A 27846-nucleotide genomic window follows, 5' to 3' on the forward strand; every position below is an offset into this window, starting at 1 on the left:
GTTTCTCGAATAATCCACAGCCGGATTATACACAGCGCGGAATTAATCGACGTCGAGGCGCGCGATGCTCCTGCGTTCGATTCGCGACGAACCACGCGACTAACGGTTTCCCGCTCGTCGATCGACGTCCATCTATCCTGGTCGAGATCCTGTAAAATCCCCCCCGATTTCGAGATTGTGCATAGTCTCGCGAGGATTTATAACTTTTTAAACATATTTTTTTTCTATCTCTATTCTTTTTTTTTTTTTATTTTTTATTTATTTATTTTTTTTTTTTTTTTTGGCATTTGGTCGTGCAACGAAAATGAATAGCGGCGAAAATGTGGAGCGGCGAGTCCGAGTCGTTGCGTGGAGCATCTCGAGCACTGGCATCCGTCGTGTTTCGATCGATCGAACGGTGGCCGAATAGTTGGCTTGTCGCGTCGCGTGCGCGATCTTATGGAGGGGAGGGGGGAGGGTTTGGCGCGGTGGAAAAAATTCGAGCAGAATGCCATGACCCAGCGTGGCATTTGCATCCGTAGGATCTAATGAATAGCGAGCATTACGTCCTATTTGGTCTGATTGCGAGCGGCGGCCGTGACGACGATGCCGGTGCGCATAGCATAGCTCTCGCGCTATTTGTGCAGTCTGACCGAGCGGGTGGGAGGTACAATGGACGCCGACGCCTGGCGTCGGTATGCGCTCAATGGAGGCCCCTCTTCTAAGGACGTGGTTCGTACGATTTACCTACTAAACGTGAATCGACGCGTCCGCTCGTCGTCGGATTCGCCAAGTGACTGCCGAGGGTGGTTTACGGTCGGAGGGTGGTAAAATCCCTGGAATTGTGGACGTTGATCGTCGAAGCGATTTCGTCCACCGACCATTCCCTCGATATTTTATCGAGAACTCGAAGGATGTCGCGTCATTCGGGGATCAGCAGGGAGGCTGCTTCGAAATTTCGATCCGAATTCGACGATCGAACGCTCCACCGTTATTCGAACGATCGAGGAAAATAAGGCGACGGATTAGTAGACGCGATAATTTCTTTTTTTTTTTTTTTTTTTTTTTTAAGGAAGGATTTACGAAAATATCGATAGAACGGTGATGAATTCGTCGAAAGACATGGTCGATAAAGAATACTCGAAAGATTATTCGAGTTTATACTGGTTGGTATTTAGAAAATGGAAAATAATATATATATTGTCGATCGATGGAAAATGAAATAAATTTTCCGTTGAATATGTTGAAATTGATTGCATGAATATACGAACGTTTTCCACGTTTGAAATTGTGAAAATTATTGCTTATTCGAACTCTGATAATTATAAATATCACGTAGGTTCGTACAACGTACGCGCGATGTCAGAAGCGTGTGAAAATCGCGAGTGAAAGGAAATTGTTGTGAAATTTATCGAGATACGCGAAAGCGATGAATTGTACTCGTAAACCGCGAGTATTATCTTAATTACCATGTAAATTGTGTAAATACCGAATCGTTAATAATTTATCCGACGTTTTATCAAACTTTGTAACGGTTATTTCGTCGTGTCGAGTCGAATACGACGAAATAATCGTTTATCCCTTTTCGTGCGAAACTCTGATAAAACCCGATGTGTATTTCTCGATGCGCAGACGGATATAGACGAGGAAGAGAAGATATCGCGATTTTTTCCCCTGTTGTTTTTACAGTTGAACGTTCACCAAAGACCACTCGGACAAATTTGTCCAGCTGCTGGTGGAAGTGTTCCACAAGGGCAACAGAGCAGCGCGGGTTCCGTCGGCTCGGCGCCTAGTCCGGCATCGCCAAGGCCGACTCCTCAACCACGGCCACCCGTTGCATCGACCGCTTCGCAACCCTCGAGAACGTTGGACGATGACAGATCGACGGACGGTGAGTTGGAACTGTTGCTGTTACTGCGTAGATCGAAATTACGTACGACACGAGTCATAAAGGAAAGATTTTTTTTACTTGGAGAATATTTATTTCGCGAGATATCGGTCAATCCTGACAAATATCCCCTTTCTAATTGGCTTATAGCTGTAGGTACTGGGACCGCAGCGGAAGATTCGGACGATGGCGAGAGCATAGCGCAATACGTGAGCACAAATTGCGTGGTCTTCACCCATTATCGAGGGGATGCTGCGTCCGAAGTGGAGGAACACTTTCAAAGGGCATTAGCGCACGACAAACCGAAGGGTGAGTTGTCGAAAAATCGAAAACGATAGTATCAACGCGAATTAAATATCACTACGGATAGGTATAGGTATATAATCGTGACCGCGCGTGTCAATTTTCCATACGCGAAAGAAAGAAAGAAAGGAAAAAATTTGAAAAATGTGTGCTCGTATCGCGAAAAAGAGGAGAGTTTGGAAGTGGAACGCGAGCCGACTATTGCGGTGGAATAAAAAATGGTGGCGCGCGATACGTTCCAATTACGATCCTCCCGTTTGGACGGGAAGGGACGTCATCGGAACACGCGTCTCGAGTATCGGAGGACGAAGCGAGTCGGGACCGGGACTAATGCGTCAAAGGGCGGTGATTTAAACGCATCCAGCGCGGATGCAGCCGCGGAGTCCCGGCTGAGGCCGATAATAAAGTGCGCCATTAGGCCGCGACAACTCTAACAAGCCTCGTAACAATTGTATCGTGGTCGTACTCGGGGACTCGAAACCCTTGCCTTGTCCGCTCCGTGGAACGAGACGAGGAGGGGGAGGAGTGCGAGTTTCGCCGCGAAGGAACGAAAGGAAAGGGGAGGAAACGGGAGAGAACCGAATGAAAATGAGAGAGAGAGAGAGAGAGAGAGAGAGTGAGAGAGGATAACGACCGACAACGTTTTTCACAACGTGTGATTCCAAGGAATTCGAAGAGCCGTCTCTCCATATTTCCACCCACACTACTCTGCTACGCGGATAGAAACGATCGATCGGGAAACACGGGATTTTGATTGATCGGTATCCGATAGTTGCGAAGTTGACGAAACGGCAAAAGAAAACACTCGTGCGTCGTTAAACGGGATGAACCCCTGGTCGGGGCTCGAAATAAAGTATCCCGAATGAAGAAAGATGGAATCGGAATGCGCGTTGGAATACGAGGAAAGAATGGGCGGACATGGACGAGTGGAAAGGAAGCAGGGAGAAAGAAAGATTCATATAGTCCAGAAAAGGAGTGGAATCGGTGGAAGACGGATGGGCGAAGGGGCGAAGAAAGGCGAGGAAAGAAAGAGTCGGCGACGTAACGAGAAAGGCGAGTGGAGAGAGGGTATATAGGGGGTTGTCGGCGGTCGAGTCGGTTTGGCAAGCGATCGGCGTAGCAGCCCGTCTATATCGGTATCGTTTAAGGCCGCATTTATCTCGCGACAGTGGCTCACGATCGGTTCACTAGCCTGCTTAGAATTCAACGCAACGCGACCTAATTGTTATGTGCCGTGCGCGTCTCTCCCTCCGTCATCCTCTCCCGCGTTCACCCATCCTCCTTCCCTCCCCTCTCCCCTTCCCCCCGCCTCTCCCCGTTCCATCGAGACCACGGTTTCACGGCGTAGGAAAGGTAAATTAAGAGCTTCTCTTCTCCTCCTCGATCTACGAGGAGGATGCTGCACGTTGACTCGAGGAGAGCCGGCGTGAAGGGTAGCAAGGGGCAGGGATAGGAAGAGGAGGAGGAGGGGAGGGGGTTGGCGAAGAGACAGTTTTAGCCGCGGTATGTTGGCTAACGTACTTACGTACGAAGAGCGAACGTCTCTTACCGGTGAACGTATGCACGGGAACAAAGAACAGCAGCATCGTTATCCCTCCGCGAAAACGGAAAAGAAGAGGAAAGGCGATCGATCGGAAGGGTTGCGTTGCGATCGTTTCGTCGCGGCGTGACGAGCGACGACGAGGAGGCGTCTTATTAAATCGAGTTTACAGACACGCGGATTTCTCTCGTTTCCTCTTTCTGTTTTTTTTTTTTTTTTTTTTCCTCGATTCTTCCGTCCCCGTTTTACCGAGGCGATATATCACGAGTATATATAATTCGCCTCGTAATATAATAAAAGAACGTTCGAGATCGAACGAGATTTTCGCGTCGCGCTCCCAAGGGAATGACTTGTATGCAAGGAAGAAATTGCATTTAGCAGGGTTTTGCGTTGCTACTACCAGCCGGTACCAGGAGCGGCTGGCACACGCTAAAGGGGGACAAGATCGAAGGAGGCGAAACGATACGACTATCCGATAAAACGTTTTGCCCTCGAATACTAGTCGATAGCGATAGGGGGGGGGGGGGATTCGTTCTTTATTAAGGGTTCGTTAACTCGCGCGAATCGAATTAAGACGTATATCGATGAAGAGGAGGGGCGTTGATTAATTATCGTATTCGCTTTACATACGAGAGTACGGGATGTAGTGGAATTTTTTCGAACGATTTTATTTTTAGATATCGTTCGATATCATCGAGGTAACAACGACGAAACAGCTCGACGAAAATAGAATCGATCCAATTCGATCCGAATCGACATCGCGCGCGCTCGACTCGAGCGGAACGAGACGTGTCGCGCGTAAATTAATTTCCTAAAAATACATTTTTAAAAACGGTTACGCTGCATCGTACTGCATGTTTCCACTCGAATTCTTGGTAAAACTTCACCAAGTCAACGACGAATTAACGAGATATCTCGATTCCGGTTCGTAAATAGTCCTCCCCACGACTTTGAAGATCCCACTCTCGCCGAAACTTTTCTTCAAAGCGAAGAAAGGGAGAAAGGTTGTTAATCGTTGGCCGTGGTTGTGGCGACGCTTTGTGAAAAATCACACGCGTTTATCAGCGCGCATCCTTCCGCTCAAAGGGTTAATTCGGAACGTCCGGCGGGAGGGAAGGGTGTCCGTATCGCATGCTGTCGGTCCGATGAGAACACGAGGTTGTTGGGAACGAGGACGTTGGGGAAGGCCGAGTTGGGGAAATTGAGCGCGTCGTTCCAGTCGGTGGCGTCAAATTAACGCCCCGTTCGCCAGCCACCGCGGCGCAACAGAGACGCAATTACTCGACATGGCTCTTACACGACGCCGTAGCGTCTTCAAAGGGGTTGCCGCGAGATTAGCCACGATACCGTGCCTCTCTACGCCCGTCCACGCTTTTTCACCGCTGGATGCTCGCTCGAAAGCAACGGATCACACGGATGAAAATTGCCGTGTAATCTATGACACGCCGCGTAATTTAACGTAAGCGTAATCGAGAATGCCTCTCCACTCGCACGCGATTCCACGCGCGACGATCGATCGATTATTTTCTTGCCGCGTTTCTCGTTTCTCTTTTCCGTCTCGAATATACGACGTAAAATGAATTTTCCTTATTCTCGGTTAAAGGGAATCTTTCGTCGAACGTATTACGATCGACGAACTTTCGGACGTTCTTCTTCTTCTTCTTCTTCTTCCTCTTATTGTTTCGCGCGTATAATCGTAGCCGGGCGTCTGTACAAATCGAAAATAGAGCGGAACGCTGCGAATTTGAATTCCACTCGTCTCGGGTGCGAATCCCTTTGGCCGTGGCAATCGGAATAACGAGGCATCCGCTCGCACCGCCACATCAATCCGGTCTGGGGGTTACGTTTTGACGAATCGCGGGATCGCGTCGCGCCACACATCTTTATACAGCCACCTTTTGGCGGTGCGCCAACACCACGCGTCTCGTCCACCGCGAGGAAACTCGTACTCTCGGCTTCGTGTCAGCCGATTATTTTCCGCGCTCGAGTCGCCGCCAAGATTTACCGACTACATTTGTATCGGGGGTAGTGCCTCGCTGCAGTGGGCGAACGATCGACGTCGAGTCGCTCGTTCAACGGCTGAAAGTGAATCATTACGAACCACCTCGCCGAGAAAATGAATGAACTCGAAAAAAAAAAAATTAACGTTCTTCGCCAGACGATCTTTTCTCTCTTCTCTCCCTCGTCTCATCGTTCGAGTCGAAAGTCGTAAGATTTTTTTTTTTTTTTAATCCGGCAATCTTTCTCTCTTTTTCGAACATTCTTTGAGGATATCCGATTCCGAATAAACTTTATTAATTCTATAATATATCAGAATATACAAAGTTTAGATTTTTCAGAAGTAACGCGCGATTTATCGATTATCGATTGGAGTGAGTTATCGGAAAGATGATGGATGGTCAAGGAGAAGGTTGAAATAGATAATAACTGGAAATATACGTATTCCCTTCGATATCGATGTAATTTGAATACTTAACGAAGCGATATATCTGAAACCGAGAATAATAATTTTCGAACGGTGATTCTCGATTCAACTTTCTATCAACTCGCGATCTTTGCGTCTCTATCGTTCGTCGCGATACAAAATATGCGAGGTATAAGTTTTCGTAGCGCGAGGAGAGGAAAAAAACACGTATTTTGCGTAAAAATCGTGGATCGACGTTGTACGTTTTATATATAACGTGGATGGACATCGGAGGGATAAAAACGGAGGGTTGGAAATGGACGGAACGTCGAATTTTCGCGATGCGAATTCGGTATCGACAACCCTCTCTGCCTCCACGAGCGGCGAATCCGCTTCCCTGCGTATATTCTCCCCGAGCGTTACAGCCGGTTCGCGGCATCGGCATGGTAGAAAGCCGACCGTGGACGCTCGACACTCTGTTTCTTTAATTGCGTTAATAAATAAAGGACAGTCGGGCGGTGGACAGGGAGTCGGGGGGGAGAGGGAGCGAGCGGGGAGGCGGCGAGAAGGGAAGCGGAGGTTGGAGGAAAGACGAAGGACGTGGTGGAGAACGAAGGACCGGTGGGGGCCGGTTTCCTTTCCGCTATCTCGCATCTCCCCCATAAGCAAATTGCAATATTTAACGCGATAGTTAGTCAATCTTTCTTGATACTCGTGTGTAGGAGGATGATGCCGCGATTCGCCTCCGGTTCCCTCCCCCCCCTCCAACTCCGAGAAAGTATATTTTACGAGTTTGGCCGGATACTGGAGGAAACGAGGAGGAGAAGAGGAGGGGGAGGAGGAGGAGGAGGAGGCCCTCCCCTACCCTCCTCCGACTCCGACTTCCATTCCGACATTCCACGCGTGGGAAACAATGCAGTTCCATGGCTTCTTTATATCGAAAGTGTCGCGGGTCAGTGTTGTTACCCGGGGACGAGCCGATACCCAATCGACGTTACGATATCGTCCTGAACCTATTTCGCGATTCCGGGATCGCGAACGAGATTCCGATCCCGATCCATCCCCCCTCTACCCCCTTCGGACGCGTTGAAATTTTATTCCACCGATTAATTTATCTCTTTCTTTTCCGACGTTGTTTTTGATTTGTCGCTCGTCCGACTCGTTAATTATCGCCTATATGTACATACATATGTTGGCGCGATGTGTCGTCTATTAGAGATAAATTACTGTACACCGAGCGGTGTGTATCGATCGATGCTGGATACCGTTGCGCAACGCATAAATGAATAATTCATCCTTCTGTTTTATCTTCTAAACGATCGGTTACAGGTTGCCACTTTTTCCACGACCGAGTTATTCCCGTCGATCCATAAAGAGTATGCTTCTCTAATTAACGCGTTACTCGAGCAAATGAAGATAAATTTTCGCGAATGAAAATAAGACTCGAGCGATTTGATTTTCAAATCAAAAAATTATTATATATCGTATCGCGATATCAAAAGCGTAAACCGAAGGAAGATTTTTGTATAAATTAGTTCCACGTGGGATAGCGGTGGCGCGATGGCGAAGATGAAATCGAGGAAGAGGTAGAGAGGAGAGGAATTAGAAGTATAAATCGTCGGCTGGTTCAACCTTCGAATATGTGTTTGGATTGGCCGAAAGAGGTTGGAGAGAGAGAAAAAGGAATCCCGGGACCAAGGACTCGGGAGACTCGCGGGAGGATACACGACAAGCTTCTGGCTTTGGAGTGGTCGCTTGTAAAACAACCGAGCGGTACCTTTCTGTCGCGCGGTTCGATCCCGTGGGATCCGACTACTACTCGTTTATCGTGAACCCTCGAAAGAATCGCGTGCTGGCCCGTGGGAAACGATACAAATATTTTAATAAACATTCCACCTCGCCTCCGAATCGTCCACATTTCCGATAAAACTTACGTCGCGCTCCGATTATCCGATCCGTCCACGTTTTCAACAATCGAATTATATCGTATTATATACGTCGCAGCCTTTTAAAAAGTCTCTCGCGTCATTATAAAATATAAATTTAACTTGTATTAAAAAGGGTTTATTTATTGAAAAAAAGAATCGCTGAAACAATTTTATTTTGTCGCAGAAAATATCTCTCCTATGTTCATGAGGAACTTCCCCCCTTCCTTCTGGAAGAGTCAGCATCCCGGTGAAGTGTACGAGTGTCCAACGGATCCATGGCATCCGCATTATCCACAATATCACCACAGGTGAGCGTTCCTAACATTCTTTCGTTCGTTCTTCAAATATATTTTATACGCTACGAGGGAATCTGTTCTAAAAATTTTACGTTTCTAGCTAACCTATTAAAATGACACTTGCGTTATTGCTCTCTCCTCCCTCCCTTCCTCCCTCTCTCTCTCTCTCTCTCTATAATTTATTATTAGTTAGATATCGGTTAATTTTGTTAAGGATGATTTGAAAGGATTGGATCTCGTTCGCATCGTTGTTTCACGCGCACCGCGCGAAATTTAACCATGATTAATCGATGAAATAGCGGGAAACGTTATCCGTTCAATTAACAAACGGATAATGGGACCGATCCGGAGGTTGGCGCATTCGAAAAATCTACCTCCGGCAGGCGCGACACGGTCATTACGCGATAGCCTGCCGGGATAAATGGTCGGAAACGAATGTCGCAGCGGGTACGGGGGACGTGGAATGGGCTGCGAAGCGGGATACGAAGGGGGGAACATATTCGAAATGAGAGAAAAATCGAGAGAAATTGAGGAAAGGGAAGGAACGAGTGACGGAGGATGCGGGTTGGGAAGAGCGGGATAGATTAAAGGAGCGTAGAAAAAGCGAGACGATTGGTTTGAACGGAGAGAGAGAGAGAGAGAGAGAGAGAGAGAGAGAGAGAGAGAGAGAGAGAGGGAGAGAGAGGGAACCGGAGGAGAAGGCAAAGAGAAAACGAGACGTGAAAAATACAGAAAACCGTCGGGAGCAGGTACCCCTGCTTCGAGAGATCTTTAGCGCTGATCTCGCGTTGGTCGCCGTATAAATTACCAGTCTGTCACCGTTCTTGAGAAGAGGCACGATATCGAGAATTCTTTCTCTCCCCCCATCTCGCGCCATCTTTTTTTTTTTAATCTCTTTTTTTTTCTTCTTCCTTACCCTTTCCCCTCACTTTCATCGGTTCTCCTCGATTGTTTCGTTTCGTTTCGTTTCGTTTCCTTTCGTCTCACGCGGCTATCTATTTTTGCAGGGCTGTGCACGAGTACCATCACCATAACATGGCGACCGTGACGAGTTACGGCGGTTTGCTTTTGGGTGGTGCGCGAGGACTCGGCCACCATGCGGCGCACCACGCGCACTCCGCGGCCTCCTACAAGGACTGGCCGTCGGCCACGCCGTCGCAGTCGTTCGTCGACGCTTCCTCCGCACCCTCTTACCCGCACGGCTATTACGCACCCCTCTCTGGTGAGTCGAGTCGCACGAATTTCATACGAATCTTTTCGTCTCGAGAATTCAACGACGAGTCGAGGATATGGTGAAGAGTTTCTTTCTTTCCCCCCCCCCCTCCCCCCTCCGTTACATACTCGATAGTTTACTCGTTTGGCTTTTTTCACTCGTTCAACCAAAAATTGAACAAAGATGAAAAATTGAAACGCGTTACTACCGATTTTTTTCAATTCGTTCGCCTCGTCGACGAATTTCCCTCGAAATCGAACGTATCGAAATTCGCTTGGTTCACGCTTGGTTTCTAATGTTCTCGCGAGAAACGAGAGGCTTTCCCCGACTCTTATATAACTGGAAGTTGGACTGCGAGAATGAAAACGGCGCGGCTCTTTTTGCGGCGACGCGTCTTGGATATGTTGGAGCAGAGTCGAAGGGGGGAGGAGGGAGAGCGAAATGTTTTACGGCCATGCCGTGGCTTTTTGTCGTCGGCATCGATGATTTCGGTGGGAGAACAACGAAGAAAGCACGAGTCCCGAGAGCGTGGCACCGCTATATCGGCCCCCATTAAGCTCTTATTAATTGCGAGCATCTGAGGGGCCGACCGACCTTTCTTGCGCGCTACCTGCGCGCCATTCCGCCTCCGTTCCCTCTCCGCTGCCCGCCGCAAACAAACCCGCTGCACTCCTCGGCCTTCCAACTTTGATGTCGAGTCGATCCTCCTCCAAAGAGATTTATCATGTAAATCGTGGGTAAAAAGCCCGCTCATCCTTCCCTATATCGCGACCCATCGCGTCCTCCTCTTTTTTCTTTTTTTTTTCTTTTTTTTTTTTTTTTTCTTTCGTGTCCTCGTCACTGTCCACCGCCTTCTAAGGGATCGTGTATCTCGAAAAGTTAGATCGCAAACGGAAGATTTTTACCGGTGTTTTATTATGGGGATGTTAATAGGTGACACGACGATCGACGATTTTGGAAAAAAAAAAAAAAAAAAAAAAAAGAAAAGAAAAAAGAAAGAAAAATACGCAAAACGTTTGGGAAAGAAGAAAGCGAAGTTTGACGAACGAAATTTGTATCGTGCGATTCGTCCAACGCGTTTAAGTGCAACGTACGAAGAGGCGAGTTGCAGCTGCAACACGTCGTGAAAGCACCACGCCCATCGTGATTGCGGAGACCACTCCCATCTGTCTGCACGTCGTTGCAACCAACACGCCTTCCGTTTTACCTCGGCAGCCAGTCACGCGATTTCCGTAACTTTCGACGCGATGCTCTATCATTCGACGATTTCCGCGTCTTCGTTCGAGCTTTATTTTTATCACGCGCCGTGCACCATCTCAAAGATTCGTATTCGTTGCTTTCGAAGGTGATGTCTTTGGTGATGACTTACGGATAATGGAAAATTTGATCTTCCTTGCATTTTAAAATCGTTTTTTTTTCTTTTTTTTTTTTTTTTTTTTTCTCATTTTTTTCATTTGTATCGGACGTTTAAAATATTTTGACGAGATTGATAGCTAGCGATTCGACGTAAGTTATCGTTATTTTCTCAGTTTATTAAGTTATTTTTGCCAAATTTTAGCTATCGGGAAATTTAAATGTATCGTATTTAGAATATCTCGTAGTTCGTAATTCCTCGTAAAAGGAATTTATTTAAAAAATATGTGGAATTTTCTCGTTGATCGTTTAAAAAATATGGTTAAAATTCGTCCGCTATTCTTTTAACCGTAACTATAATTTTCGAGATATCTGTTCAAATTGTGTCTATTGATCTTATTATAATCAGTTTCGTGTAAATACGAGAAACATTTGTTAGATTTAAAAAGTATTTTATTTATACGTTGGTGTTAAAATAGCTCGATATAAGAAACGATAAGGGGAAAGCAAAAGGGAGAATGATGGCGGTGTGCCGTAGTTTGATGTATGGTGAATTCAAGCGACGAAAATCGATACTAGAGCTTCGCTTTGACATTCTCATCCCTCTCGATGTCACGGATTCGATACGCCGTGTCTTCGATTCTCTTTCGGTAGCCATTTTGTCTATTTCAATTCGAAGAATTGATCGAACTGAAAGAAATCTATGCACGTTTTCTTATTCCACCCACTCACTCTTATAATCAAGCTTATCTTTTACCGTTTGAATTTGAAATTATCGATAGGAAGTTGAGACAAGGTGCACGGTAGACGTGTTTCGAATCGGTTGCATAGTTGTTGTAATAATTAAAGATTTCAAGTTAAAATCAGATTATTCGAGATATGGAAGGATATATACGGAGTATATTCGAATTTTGATAAGTCGATAGAAAATAATCCGTTAAGAAAATAGTAGAAAATTTGATCGCGTCGCGTAGGGATAGATGGCGAGAAAAATTTTTGGCCTCACCTGCTAGAAGAATTGGGAGGAACGTATGCGGTGAGATTTAGGGCCAATTTAGGAAACGCTTACATTCGCACGCGCACGGGTTGGTGTATGGGCGTGCAGATTGAGAGTTGGTTCGCGGATCGGACCGACCAAACGAGTTTTCAAGAATTTACTCGGCGGAATGCCGGCAACGCTCACTATTCTAACTGGCGTGTGCTACCGTAAGGGCCCTGTGCACGCTCGCTACCTTCCAAGTAGCAGCGACCGTGTCGTCGAACATCGATTCTCGAAATTAATGAATAAATAAGGAAGAACTTGCGACTTGTTCGCTCTCTTGTTGGCCCCCGAATGTATATCGATTCCACGATTCGGGAAAATAAAAAACCACGTTGTTGATCGTCATCGACCAGATTTTTCAGAATTTGGTTAAAATACATGAAGGGCGATTTGAAGGATTTCGAGAGATTTCGTGCTCCAGGGAATCGACGGTGACCAACTTTTTCTGCTTTTGCTCTCGTCGTTATCCTTTAAAATTTATCGAAGAATATTTAGAAAGAGATCGCATCGTAAACATCGTATATCGATCTGTGCTACCGAAAGAAAAAAAATTTCCGTTGATGATAAACGCGTGTCCAAAATCGATTTCACTTTTATCTCGTAAAAGTATTTATTGAAAATTGCACCTTTTTCTTTATCAAATGGGATATTAAATTTCACGTTGAACGATTGGAAAAGCGGGGGATAGGCGAGAATAATTTTCGAAAGGATAAGTTTCGACAGGGAGAATCAACGCGCGGTTGATCTTCGAATTGGAAATTGACCGCCATTAGAACGCCCCTTGACACTCGGATTAGGCCGTGCCGCGAGTCCACTGGTAATTATATAATTGCGTAAAATTAACTCGAGCGGCATAAATTGGTTGCCGTTTAAGCGCGATTAAGAGAAATAAATCGCAATTACCGTGTGACATCCGACGACGACGAACAACTGTAGATGGTCATGGTGTACCGCGTCGTGACGTTTCTGTCGGTTGTTTTATGCCTCCCCCTTCCCACTCAACCCCCACTTGTCGCGCGTATGTCTATTACTTCTGCGAAGTGATTAATTTAATTGGCCGTCACCGGCAGCCGCATCGACGAATTCGATGCATCATCGCGCGTTCGATGACGATCGTAGCCGACGCGCCACCGGAAGTCGACTTCTTCGTCGTATCGCGTCGCGCTACTTCCTTCTTCGTTAGTGCTCGGACCAAGTGTAGAAGAGAAAAAATGTAAGAGGACGATTTTAAGGAAAGGAAATAAAACGAAGACGAGGAGAAGAAGAAGAAAGAGTTCATTTCGAACTTGGCTCTTTCGACTCGATCGACTTGTTCAGACTCGTACAAAATGGGTAACGTTTATTTATGGGATATATGTAGAGAATAATATACAAGTGACGAAGAAAAGAACGTTTTTTTATTTTTTTTTTTTTTTTTTTTGTGGGAATCGGGATAAAAGGGATTGTTAGAAATTTGGCGGAAGTAGTGATTTAAAGAGATGCAATAACGGCATTGTTAAGATAATGGTAAGCGCGGGTTTTCTATTCCCACGGTGCAACAAGATTCGTAGAATCGATCGACGAGAAAGAGAAATCTGTCGGAAAGATTGAAATGGATTTCCCGATTGCGTGGAAAAAAGACCGGTGGGAAAATTTGAGAAAATAAAATAATTCGCAAACCGAGATCGTTTTATCGATTCGATTTATCGATTGTATCGATTTTGAAAGTTAAAAATTGAACGGTGATAAGGAAGGAGGATATTTCTCGGAAAAACTGAGCAACGAGAAGTTTCTTCGAAAGAACAGGAAACAGTTGAAAAATTGCGAAAGAACTCGGAGCGGAAATCGGGGAGGGGGCGATGGAACTGGATTCAGAATGTTAATTTAATGCAGTTCACGCAGATACTTTTATCTTTCCGGATTTAAGCATTAATTTCCAGGCGACCGTGAACAGAGACGGATTTATGAGCGAGATTCGTTATCCGAACCGGAAGAGTGACGGGCTGATATCACGAAATCTATTGCTTCCGAACACGCAGCCGCCACGATGTCGACTTTGGATCGACTTAAATCAAAACACACACTCGCCGGCGAATGCCAAATTGAATTCCACGCACTATCCCTTCTTTCTCAAACATTTCGTACGCTTCTTTAATTCACTTTTTCCGATTATAATATCTACTTGTTCCATTTTTTCGTCGAATGATTATTTTATCGATTTTGAAAAACTTTCCATTTAATCTCAACAATTTATCTTGTTGTCCGTAGTGGATAAATGATTAAAATTATTATTTTAATTACGAAATATATATTTGTAGCTTTCGATCATTAAAAATTAATGTTAGCTATTTAATATAAATAGGGGAGAACAGAAACGAGAGTTAACGATTGCAATAAACCACTAACTAATTACGATAAAAATTTATAATATGTATAATCGATATTTGTTTTTCGCTTTATCTACGAGCAATAATAATAATTACTTTCTCCTCTATTACTCTCTATTCTTCGCTCTATATTTTTCAATTATAAAATATTATTGATTCGTACTACTCGTTATAATAACAAAAACATCTAGCGAGGAACAATTTTTTCTCGAGATATATGCTTATATTAATTAATAAGTTTTTGCGTTATTGAAAAAAATTGTTGTTTAAATTAATCGCGAATCATTTATAATTATCACGATTCATATGGTCGTTGCGTTATCGCTAAAAAACTTCAAAGAGATTCTTTCAAGTGATTTTCAATTTTCCAAATCTTTATACAATTGGTATATAATTATCGTCGAAGAATTTGAAAGAAACGATCACTAGTACATTACTTAAAACTCGAAATCACGTTTCGTTTCGTTTTCTCTGTTTCCCTCCCGATCAATCCTTCATTCTTATTATGAATCGCACAACAAACGGATCACCGATCAACTTTCGATCGAGAAACGCATCCCTGAGCAATTGTATCGATTCATCGGCGGGGAAAAAGAAAAGAAGAAAAAAAAAAGAGGAAACGACCGACATACATTGCGAGGCATCGAACGCGTTAAATGGCCGGCCAATTTCGATACTGTTTGGGAGGCATTCGTCGCCGCGTAGCGTCGGTGAAGCGGTTTCGCGCGGTCGAGTGTCGCGAAACAAAGAAAGGGGCCGGTTTGGCGCTCTCAATATTTCCAGGAGAATTAATTCAGGGAATCTTCGCCATAAATTCTAGTCCGTGTGGGACATTCTCTGGGGAGAGAGAGAGAGAGAGAGAGAGAGAGAGAGAGAGAAGGAGAGAAGAGAGAGAAAGAGAGAATATTGCGGATCCGCGTGTTGGTACAGCCGGGTCTTTCTGGCACGCGCCTCGAAAATGGCGTCGGCCGGTGACGTCACGTAATCCACCGTCGTGCTCGTGCACCGTTTCCACGGGTGAGAGCAAAAGGGTAGCCGGGGATGGCTAGCGAGCCTCGATTGGTCAGCCAGCTGGATGGAGGGAGTGGTCGAAAGCTGCCGGTTTATATCGATCTCTCGAAGTCGGTTCGTTCGCGGATGGAGAGACACTACGGTGAACCGGAGCTGGCTCCGCGGCGAACGCGCGTCCTCTTCGTCCTTTAATCCTTTCCTTCGAGGACCTCGAACGGCTTCGTTTCCGTAACATGGATCGCACGGAATCGTTGGGAATGTCGGGCCAAATCATTTCATCATTTGATTCCGCGTTATCGTGGATATCGTGTTGAATTAGCCAAGCGTTGATTTAACCTTGATTCGCAACGCGGGAGAATCGAAATTCATCGGTCGATTAAATTGATTTGTTATTTATCTAATAATTAATCAATTAATAATTATTCGCATTAGTTGTGACGTGAAATATCGATATTGCACGTGCCTGGCAGAGAAGTTTTCTCAATTTTTAATTCGAAGGAGGAAAATTATAAAAATTCGTATTCGTACACGTGGGACGTATAATTTGTCGCTTTTATCGAAAAATTCTCGGAAAGGATTAGGGCCATGGGAAACGTTAAAGGCACAAAGATTTAGAAGCTTAATTTTCAATTAATACTCGTTCATCGGTGCACACACGAGTTTCGAGGTGGGGTGAATCAAAGTGGGGTGAATCTCTCTCCTTTACCACGAGTATATTGGATTTCAGGCTGCGAGGGGTTTGACCCCCATTGATAAGGGTCATCTCTTTCGATACGTAACCCCCGACGTTGGCAAGGCTCCCATTACGACGCGAGGGTCGAGAGTTTGCTTTTTAAAACGGGGGTGTTCGATTTAATTTAATCCAAATGCTCCCGGCTCTCGTCTTTTGACGAACGTTGAAATTCACCATTCGAGATTAAGGATGAACAAAAGGATGATGATAAAATTAGCAAGCGAGGAATTATTAATTTTTAAATAAATCGGGTTCGCGATCGAATCATTTATTTTTCCCTAAATATTTTCTATTTTCTGCGAGTTTTAATAATTTCAGAGAAGCATGAAAACGCAAAGGATAGATTTCGCAAAATTCTCGGGTTAAACGCCGAATTTCCACCGACTTTACGCTTTGTTTCTCCGTTGAAAGGACCGAAGGGAATTCCTCCTTGTACCATCTTGCTGTGCTCTTTGATATCGCGATATTGAATGCCGAAACATTCATAACAGGTGCGTTCGTCCGTAACTTTGTATTCATCGAGTCGCGAACGTCTGAGGTTTCGAATGGAAACACTTGGGCGTGTAGATATTCTTCGTATAATAAAGATTTAACACAACTACGTCTATCAAAGACGGCTCGTTTTCGAGAAGAATATTTTAGAAAAAACTATGATAACTTTTTTAATAATACAAACATACTTGGAAATAGAAGAAATTTTTTTTAACTTAATAAATTTAAGTTAAATTTTTACGTAGCTTCGACCAAGGACACGTTATATGAGATGTATTACCTTCTATTATCTCGCTGAAAAACCATAGCTACATAGTTAAAAAAAAAAAAAAAAAATAATCTTTCGTTCGAGTAATTCGTCAGTTTGTTCAGTTTTATTTCACCAATACCCAAGCATTATATCTACCTGTTCTCCTGTGATCGTAATCTCCGTGAGAGAGCATTCTAATTCGATACGGAGGGCCGGCGAATAACGCCGTATAGCATAAGTGTCAGGACGATTTATGCGAGCCGCGTAAGTGCCTACTTACGTGCCTATAACATTTTCACGGTTCAGTATGCGAAGCCAATATGCCGGAACGAAGTGGAAGAGAGGGTGTTGCTGGTAAATGATGTGTCGGATAACACGGACAATATTGGCCGATGTTGGCTGCTTTTCCCTCTCCTACGCATTTATATGCCGTACAACCCGCGTTGATTACGACTCCCCGCATTTTCTACTCAAATCGAATATGTAATATAAAAGATTTAGAAGTATCGCGATTCGCAACTACGAATTTTTTTTTTTTTTTTTTTTTAACTTTATCGAAACGAAGATAACGTATCGATATAAAGTTTCATCGTGTATCGGAACAATGATTTAAGTTTAAGAATTTTATTTCTATATCATATCAACGATTCGAGTTTCGAATTTATTCTGTATCCAAGTCGAGATTTGATCGATCGATCAAATATTTATTACGATCGTCGAAACGTTGGATTTCTTCTCACGACGCGTTCGTTTTCCGATCGATCGGCTTTCTATAGATTATAGCGCGGTTCGCGTTCCCTTGCTCGTCAACAGAGATCGAATCTTTTGTATCTTTTCGCTCGTGTTTCTTTCTTCTTTTTTTTTTCTTTTTTTTTTGTATATGTGCGTGCGCCGATATGGCAACGCGGCGGACGCACACGTAGACAGCTGACTTTGAAGCAGCAGGTAGATCCACGTGCTGACACGTGTATACGCCGACAGATACAAACTTAATCGGGCGTGACGTACACACCACGTGCCGTGAATTTAAGTATTCGAAAACGTTCATCTTCGTCTCGCTTCGGTTGAAATTACAGCTTACGAAGGGCTATACGTTCGATACAGATGGATACGATGGGACGATGATCAGAGAGTTATGGTCAATTCTGGTCTTCGATCGAGTGGATGAAATTAAAAGGAAATATCGTGGAACGATATTTATTGGGGGATTTTATTGTTATTCGTTTAAAATGAATGAAGAGACGACGCGAGGAGGAGTTGTTGTTAATTACGAACTCTCGAACTCGAGGAATTGGAGAGTCGAGAACCGGAATGATCCGTAGGGTCACCGTTTCGAGATATCGAGATGGGAGATAGGTTGGGACGCATCCGTGCAACCGTTGTAAAGAACGTGAGATCTTAACTGGTCGATCTCGTGACATATTCCGTTGGTTCTCCATCCGTTCCCGCCGGTTTGTCCGTCCGTGTCGCTCAGCGGGTGCCATCACCAGTTCTGCACCCTCGCATCCGTCAAAACGTTGACTCTTCTTTTATTACGTGGCTGGCCACGCGTTAATAAATTTCGATGAACGATCGAAGCCGAACGAAAAATTCGTTCCTATCCTTTCGAATAACCAATTACTCGTCCTGTGCGCCAAAATAGCGTCCTTCCGTCACGCGCTATCTGATCGCGATCGTTACGATCTACAAACTTTGCGCCCATCTTTGAGGGCCGTTTGTAAAATTGATACAATAATGACGCGAATAATGACGAGCGACGAAGATATTATTCGGATGAACGAACGTTTTGTTTTAACGTCTACCATCTCGTTAAATTGTGTAAAAAATTCGTCGAGATTAATAATAATGTATACGACACGTACACACACACGCACGCACGCACGCACACACATACATATGAATAATATAACGATAAATTGTATATTAAAGATTCGTATTTTGTCCTCCGTGTTGCAGGTCTCGAGTCTCAGGTTCAAGATTCCAAAGACCTTTATTGGTTCTAGAAGCGAGTCACGGAGTCTCGTGGGCCGAATTAATTCGCAACACATCCGGTGGGTGGATCCGCGAAAGAAAGAGGCACGAGCTCTTCGAAACGGCGAACAGGAATCGGAGGAACGACGAATTGTCATCCTCGCTCGAACGAACGTAGCGACAAAATGGCGAATACGACGCTGTTGGGAGGACGCGATCGAGGAGAAACGAGCCTGCTCTCAAACGTGATACTAGCGTGCTAAGGAACGACGATCCATCCGGCGAAACGGAGAGCTGATGGACGAAAGGGGGAGAGGAGAGGAAGAAATTTTTGTTATTACGGTCGGACGAACGTATGCGTTCACGCCGAGCAAGTGTACATAGTGTTACCTAATTTACCTTAAGGATCTACTATTAGCGTACAACTCGGATAGTATTAGAGGAAGTACTTTGCGCGCACTATTACCTTTCATAGTGACTGACGACGAAATAATTACGTACTACATATATGTCCGACCGGCCGCTGAAAACGACAGATTCTCTAGTTCGTATAGAGTGTAGGGAATTGTAGGCCATCGAAAGGCGAGTCGAAATTTTCCAAATAATTAGAAATAGTCGAACGATCGAACAACTAATCTAACGGAGTCTGAGTCTATCTCTTCGAACGTTGTCGGACGAAACCTCCTTTTTATTCTCGAATGTCATCGTTGAAACGACGTCGAATCGATGAGTTTCGTTAAAACGTTGTCACGATGAGTCGTTTATTTATCGAAGGAAGGAAAGATGCGTGAAAGAGGATGAAGGAAGAACGACCGATGATTGGATTGGATTATTTGGAGAATTTGAGTACAGATTTAAGTGAAATATTTATTGACCAATGATCTTGCCATATATATATAATAAATATATATATATATATATATTACTATTATTATTGTATCATAACACCGATGCTGCAGAAATTCTGAAATCTCTCCAAGTCGGCAAATTAAAAAAAAAAAAAAAAAAAAAAAAAAAAAAAAATAGTTATTATCCGAATTGTCACAATTATTCTTTACATCCTTTCCCATAGAATTGACAATGAATATCGCGAGGACATGTATACACACGCGCAAACGCAACAAGCACGCACGCACAACCGTCATTTCGCCTAGTGAATTACTCTACCTTAAGCGCATCTCATGTTATCATAGGTGTTAAATAAATGATGCATCAATATTACGTCGTTGCATTTTCTGGCTTCTTGACATCTCACCCGATTCTCAATTCGTCGTTCTGAAACATGAATATATTTCGAAAATATCATCAACTATTCGAGTTATTCGAAGAATAAATCTTATCCGTATTTACTTACTTTACGGACGTACGATTCTCTTTGACGACGCGAAAACGACAAGGGATCGCGTCGAAATTCTTGCCAATCTCTTTTTCAATTCTATTTCCTACAACCGTTTCCTGTCTCTAGGAATATGAGAAACACGTGATATCATGTTAGCGTGGGCCGCGTATCCGCGATTACGTAATTAACAGTGGAGATCGGAGATAAGCGTGGAACGAAAGCGAAGTATACATCTGGCGGAGAAAATAGAATTTTATGCTTTTGCGGTTCGTTACACGGCTGCTGGTTAATTACACACCGTTGAATTTAGTGGCTCTACTCACGCCGGAAAGTTAATCGAGCACGTAATAAGTGGAAGTAATGGGGAATTTAATCTTCTGGAATTCCGCGTGGAACTCTCGCTTTCGTTCGCTTCTTAAGCGACTTTGATCGCGTTTTACGTAGCGCGCGATTCGTATCGATCTATAAGCGTCGATTGTACGTAGCGATCGTTGCGATTCCATTTCGAATTCGTCCATTCTACATGTTTTCGCTTGCGTTTGATATTTGGTGCCGAAGAAAAGAGAAAACGTGGAAAATCCTTGGAGAATTTTCACACGAACCCATCACATTGGACAAATTTTAAAATCGTAATATTACTTGAACACGAGTACAATACACTGGAAACGATAAAATATTCGGGCAAAACATATGGCTAGATTCGTTTGCACGTGCTCCGACGTCATCGACGTTGCGTTCCCCCGTCCAAGGCATAGTTAACGAGATGAGAAAACGAGCAATTAACTTGGTCACCTAAGGGAGACGATGTTTCTCGGATTCGGGTGATCGTTGTTATCACGTGTAAAACACGTGTAGCCTGATTGGTCGTGCTACGGAATGGAAATGGGACTCGTGCGAGAGAAGCAGGTGGCGAGAAATTTTAACGAGATTGCACGAGATATTTTTAGAAATAATGACAACGATGCCAAGTTTCGAAGATTAGAAGTTTAGATTTATGATCGTGTGTACGAGAAGGGAGATCTGGTCGTACGTCGACGCGATTACTTTTAAGGGGAAATATAATTTGCAAGAGGAACGGTGTCTCTCATTCCCCGATATGATATATATGGGTGACGAGAATCATCGTGTTTCTAAAACTGTGAAATATCCGTTCACCCTCGTCCGTCCGCGCGGATATTTCCCATCGAATCGAAACGCACGTTCCGAGATGCGCTCTCTTCTCTCCCTCGATCTCGATACGTCGATCCCTCGAGAGAATAACCGCGATATACGCGTCCAACCCGTTTGGTATGCGGCGATAACGCGGAACAACAAAATCCACTTATTCTGTGGCGAAAAGGAAAGAGATCCGCGGTACGCTCTTTTTTCTTTCTCTTTTTTTTTTTTCGCGTTTCATGTTTCGATAATTCATCCCGTCCTCGATAATTAGCCGTTTCGTAACGCGAGCGAGGAAGCAAGCGCGCATCTGGACGCGTCGTTCGCCTCATAATCTCCGATCGACGTCGTGGATTCCAATAAACGGTAGCCGCCACTAAATCTACCAAATAATAAAATAAATCGTTGGATGTCGTCGAAGGGGCTAGTTCCGATCTACGGATAAGGGGAAAGCTGAAGATATATGCGGGGGGAGGGTTGGAAGGAAGGAGAGGGAAATGGGAGAATGGGAAATGACGAGATTTATTGCGTCGACCGAGGTATTCCATCTTGTTTTAATTACCGCGTTGCCTTCTCCGATCTCTCTCTCTCTCTCTCTCTCTCTCTCTCTCTCTCTCTCTCTTTCTCTCTCTTTCTTTTTTCGTTCGACGATGGACGATAAAAGGAAAAAAGATTGGAAAGTCAAATGATTAAGTTCGATCGCGATTCTACGCTTTATGGAACTTGATTTATCTCGAATAGTACTGTGGATTTTTTTTTTTTTTTTTTCTTTATATCGAGATATCAGTTGACAAGAAAAAGATTTTGAGACAAAGATTTTTAGATTTTTGTCAAAGGAACGATATAATTCGTTAAGATTTGAAAATGAATGGATATTTCAAACGATGGGTTATCGAAAGCGACAACTCTCGCGAAATCTGGCCGATTTGAACACGTGTCCCGCAATACTCGTGTACTTTTCTACTTTTTTCTTTTTTTCGCCGTTTCTCATACATCGCACCGTGGTTCGATGGTTTCTTTTTTTTTTTTTTTTTTTTTTTCGAACGAGTCGAAGAAGCAAGCGATGCTGTTCCATAGGAGGATGGTTTTCGTTTTCGACGTCTGAAAAGACGCATTCCACGGGGAGAGCGATAGCGATTCGTTGAGCCGACCAAACTGCATTTCGTCAGGCGAACAGCGGATAGGCCATCGCTCCTTCAACATAAATCAGTCTGTTCTGTTTCTTCTGTCGCGCGCAGTATGATTTGTGTGTTTTGTTACGCAATCGTGCATATGCTCGCTAGACGTGGAAAAACTCGAAGCAGGAAACCACGTGAGGGCCACGTGAGGGCCCGAACGGTTCGTGGAGAAGCGATGGATACGCGATGACAAATTTCCTGCCTATTTTTCACGTTCGCGATACGAAATACGCGATCGAATTTTCCCACCGATCTTCGCCACGCGATTTATAAAATATATATATATATGTTGAAACGAATTTTCATGTTTGATGGTAGAAAGAAAGAGATCGGACGTTGGATCGGTTCGGAAGAGCGTTAAACAATTTAGAAGGAAACCGCCGTATACTTGTACGGCGGATCACCCCTCGATTCACGGTAATTAAATACCGAGTATCGTCCCCTTCTCGCAAGTGGCATCCCTACGAAGAAGGGGATACTAGTAGTAGGGTCAGGTTATTGATATTGCGCCAGGGGAACAAATGATTCGACCGTGAATATGAATATTAATATTACTTCACCAATGCACCCTTATTTGTCACCATTACGAACGATCGTAACCCGAAACAATTACGCGCCACGTAAAATCCGTTGGACGGCTGTAACGTAATCGATCGATCTTTAAACGATTGAAATGAAAACGATTTTCACGATATTCGCGAGGGAATTGAAAGATAAATTGGTAGATGGATACGTTCCATATTGGATCGTGGAACGGTTGGTCGAGACGGAATATAAATCATAAACGCACGACGGATAAGAATCTCGGTTGGTTTTCGGAACGCGCGTAAGATCGCGATGGAGCGGCATCGTGACGAAGAACGAAGTTGGAGAGAGATCCGAACGTGGAGACTACGATCGAATCGTATCGATCTCGATGACATAGTGACGCCGTGCTTGACAAAGGCCTAAAAAACGTCTAGGAATGCCGACGGAATATTTCGGCGGTGTCACCTAAGAGGAGATACCTATCCTCTTTTCTTCCTTTTGTTCCTATCGCTTGTTCGCTTTCTATTAAACGTTCGCCTACGTTCCGTTTTATCTTGCAACTTCTCTCCGAAGTTAGTTTAATTTGAAATAATGAAAAATTTGGGGACGAAACGCGAATTTAAACGAACGAGTACAAATCGTGCAAATCAATTCTAAATCGTTGATCCTATCCGATTGTTTTCCTTCTCTCTTTTATTAGTTTCGTTTTTTTTTTTTTTTTCGAACGAACGAGTTGTACGAACGATGGATTCGCGCGCATTTTCCAAAAATTTCAAACTTTTACTATGGTCGATATTTTTTTCTCATCTCGTCTTACGATAAAATCGATAAACGTGGAATTTTTCTTGCGAAATTCTTTTTTTTTTTTTTTTTTTTTTTTTTAAACTTTGTCGAAACTTCGACTCGTAATCGTAGAATAGAAAGGTATCGGAGCGGGTTGGCTTGGATGTTAAAAGTCAGTTTCCCTCGTGGTGCTGCTTCATCAGCCGCGGTAGACGTTCCTCGTGGTCGTCTACCTGCGGGAACACACTCGGTTCGCCTTTGCCTCGGCATTGGAGGCATCTCTGCCCTCGTGTTCCCACGGGCTCGAACCTTTGACGTACGATGTCTCGGATACGCGGTACACGACGTCCTCCTTCCCGATATCGTAGCCCCCTCCTCCCGTCTCTTTCTTCCTCTTCCTTTTTTTACCTTGCTCGCGACCCTCTCCTCTCTCTTTTTGTTCGCGTGCACTCGCAGAAAACCGGTAGCCTGCGGCGGCAACTTTTCAAAGAATCGCGACTTCCGGATTTTAGATTCTATTCGTGGAATCGATTCGATCGATTCGTTTATTTCTGATCTTTTATAATAATCGCGATTAATTTCACCTTCTTCCGATATGTCGAACGATAATTTTTTCGTTTCGTTAACGTTGGTTGCGTTGCGTTGGCGGACAAGAATAAAAATATGAAGGGAGATGGCAATTTAATTTGCAAAATTTGCGTATCGTAAGATTAGCTCGAAACAACGCGTTAGATCGATCGAAGGATTGTAAGGAAGGATCCTCGCGAGAAATTGGCGTGGAGTCGAAGAGGGGTGTAATTTGTTTGTTGGCGAATAGCCGGAACGCATCGGAATAAGAATTAAGCGTGGTGGTGGTGGCGATGCACGTGTTCGATGTGGCAGGACCCCTGATATCTTTTCGAGTCACGTCTCATTTGCGCCGTTCAATGGTATCGTCGAGGGTTGGGCCGAGGCCATTGAAATCCGCCACCCGAATAAGGGCAGGTGTATCGTGATTCGTGAAAATCACGGTCACGGCCTGCGCTTCGAAATCGTTCTAAGTAGGATGTTTTTACGCTCCCCGGCCGAGCGTCGTCATTTGCATGAGACCTCGTTCGTATCTTTATTTTCTCCTTCTTTCTCTCTCTCTCTCTCTCTTTCCGAAGGTAAAGAAATTTTTTCGAGGAGAAAGGATTCAACGAAATCTCGCGTGAAAATAGATCGATTCGATTTCGTTCGTTCGGGAGAGGATAAATAAAAAAAAAAAAAAAAAAAAAAGAAGAAGAAAAAAAAGTCGATAGCGATCTCGATGATCGATCCAGTTCCCTGAATCCCCCGTGGAGCGAAAGGCGAAAGGAGGGGAAAAAGCGGAGGAAAATTTCGCAAAAGGAAAGGAGAGAAATTGCCGTTGGCGTAGTCGAGGTATCGAGACGGAAGCGATATCGTAGCGAAATAATTGCGATACACGTGGGACGAGAGGAGGATAGACGGGGAGAGGGACTGGCGAGAGAAGCTTAAACGACGCGTTGAAAGGCTGACAATACGCCAATAGAACAAGGCGGAGCGAGGATGGCCAGGAACGTGTCTATCGAGAGGCCCAGAGGTTGGCCTCTCTCTCCTCTTTCTCTCGCCGTGCGCCAAGGAGCCGGCAAGCGGCCGTGGAATGTCTTCATTAAAATACCCGAGCTCATCATTTATGCAGAGCAAAAACACAACGAGGCGAGGCTCGAGAAGGAGAGATGGCCGTCCTCGACAGGAGGATCTCCGCGCAATCTAGCTTTTAGCTTTTTAATTTCCGCATTGTTTCCTAGCGAGACGTTTCGCGATTTAAACGCGAAGACGTTAGCGAGCGGCGCGACGCTACCGATTTTCGCTTATCCTTGCTTATCAACCGCGAAAAATTATTCCAAACCGTGGAACCAAGATTTTTCTCCTTTTAATAACTTTTAATAATCTTTAAACTTTCGTCCTTTTTTATTCCCCTCGAATAGGATAAACGATTTCGTTGTAATTTAATTCGATACGTACGTTTATTTATCGGGTGTTAAACGACGCTACGACTCGTGCTCTCAACGCAAGGAAATGATAAAAATTCTTTGCCATTTCTTTTTTCTCTCTTTCTCTCTTCCTTAATCGCACGAAATCCGTAATACTATAATCGGAACGAACATACTTAAAATTTTGTGAATAACTGCGGTATAACGCTTCGCGAATTCCTGAATCGAATTTATTATTTTCGAAAAACCCGTATCGCGAGGTGGTTTTCTTGTTGTCCGCATCTGGCGAAATAAGTATGATATCCCGTTGAACCGAAAGCGAACGTCGTTCCCCGGAATTCGTTTTCGCATTCGTAATTAACCGGAAAGTCAAAGATACGACGACTCGCGCGAGCTTGTCGCGTTTGTTATTGCAACATCAATCACGAGGACCGAATTCCGATGTCTTGTGAGCAGAATCGATATCGTAAACTCCGAGTATATACAAGTATATACGAGTATATCGCGTTTTTTTTATACGATTCATGATGCTCGAATCGACGCATCATTAATAATCGTGTATCTTTTGAATTTTGAAATTTACAAAAGCGAGCGAACTTCACGAGTAAAACTTGATTCTTTTAATTCTTCTCGATCTTATTATATTAATTGTAGAAACGAATAAACTCGAGTAGAAATCGCCTTCCACGTACCACGAATCACCGATCAAATCGGAAATGTTTTTTGCCGATTTATGGAATTTTCATACGGTGTTCGATAACCGATCCCGTTCGATCGACTTACAAACCCCCAATTTCTCTTCTTCGAACAACCCTTCTTTCCGATATTCCTCGAACATCGAAGAACATCGCATGCGCGATTGTTCCAATACGTATTCCATTCACCGATGCTCGAGAACTTTCGAACTCTCTGCGAAAACCATTTTCCCGCCGATTTGCTCGTTTTTGGCCAAAGAAATTGGTCGCGACCTTCGTCTCTGGCGCGGACCCCACGCAAGTCGGCCAAACCGATCTTCCACGAGATGAATTTATGAGGAGGGAAATAAAGAGGCGAAGTTGGGATGCGCGTACCTGTTGTGCGGTTACATAAGGAAACGGCGAGGGTGTGTACGTGTACGGGGAGGGGGGAGAGAGAGAGAGGGATCCGAGGGAGTGGTATAGGCTGTAGGTAGATAAACGGGTAGATAACGCGCCACGCTGACAGAAACTCTCCCCGGAGCTACCTGCTCCGCGGGATGTCTGGTGTGTCGCGGGATAGATGGTCTCCTCTATAACGGGCAAAGCTGGAATCATCGGTGAATTAGGGAGCATGATTCGAGCATTCCTTCGATCGTCGCACGATCCATCGGCGATCCACGCTGTTCGAGAGTTGGCATCGGGAGGGGAGGAGAAGGAGGGAACTACGATTTCGCCTTTTCTTTTTTTTTTTTTTTTCTTTTTTTTTCTTTCATGCGTATTTCCTCCGGTTAAAAATCGCTCGTACATTTTCGCGCATTGACGTTTGCTCGAGGACAAAAGAAAAGGCTGGTGGGGGAAAGAAAAAAAAAAAAAAAAAAAGAAGAAAAGAGGGTGGCGCGATGTCCAGATGTGACGCGAAGTGGTGGAGAGACTCGGCAGACTTTTCGCGCAAAAGTGGCGGCGCGATGTCGGCCGCTATGAAACGTCACGTTACGTCCTCGCGCGTCCATTGGCCAGCTGTCTAATATGCATACAATGTTACGAATACCGTATGTCCATCCGCGTGCAAAGCTTCAATGTCGCGTTATCTCGAGGAAAGACCCTTCGTTCGTGCGCGACGTTGATTTATCATTTCGAAGTTGGCGAAAGGAAGCGAAACGTCGTCGTTTCGAACAGCCGACTCTCCTTCTCTCGTCTTATCTATCCTTATCGATCACCTCGCGGCGTTAATCGCGGTTCCCCTCAGATTTATAGCCGCGCAACGTACCTCGTTTCGAAGTGGAGAAAAGATAGAGGGGAGGGGGGAGGAGGAGGAGAGAGAGAGAAAGAAAAATAACTTTTATCCCAATTATGCGAATAATTTTGCAGAAACGCAAACGTTCGACGCTATCCGTTCCGTGGTCGAACGAATTAGAGAATAGTTGGTCCGCGGTGAAAGATA

The 27846-nt window shown here is 44.4% G+C and overlaps 1 protein-coding gene across 10 annotated transcripts in view; it reads left to right on the top strand.

Moving 5' to 3' along the window:
- The window catches only part of vg (transcription factor vestigial), a 60865-nt gene extending 40875 nt beyond the window's left edge, over window positions 1–19990 (top strand). For 5 of the 10 annotated variants that reach the window (XM_086907439.1, XM_086907440.1, XM_086907441.1 and 2 more), the window contains exons 4-8: window positions 1669–1870; window positions 2018–2176; window positions 8227–8350; window positions 9346–9560; window positions 18755–19990. In XM_086907439.1, coding sequence (XP_086763565.1) covers window positions 1669–1870; window positions 2018–2176; window positions 8227–8350; window positions 9346–9560; window positions 18755–18801 — 747 coding nt within the window. In that variant the 3' untranslated portion in view covers window positions 18802–19990. Of the gene's footprint in view, window positions 1–526; window positions 712–1668; window positions 1871–2017; window positions 2177–8226; window positions 8351–9345; window positions 9561–18754 lie in introns of those variants that run through there. The other 5 variants (XM_012491699.3, XM_086907446.1, XM_086907445.1 and 2 more) reach the window with 5 other exon arrangements.
- The last annotated feature ends 7856 nt before the right edge of the window (window positions 19991–27846 follow it).

This window comes from Apis florea, unplaced genomic scaffold, assembly GCF_048593485.1.
Source record: "Apis florea isolate Af1SG1 unplaced genomic scaffold, ASM4859348v1 contig_2897_pilon, whole genome shotgun sequence".
NCBI lineage: Eukaryota > Metazoa > Arthropoda > Insecta > Hymenoptera > Apidae > Apis > Apis florea.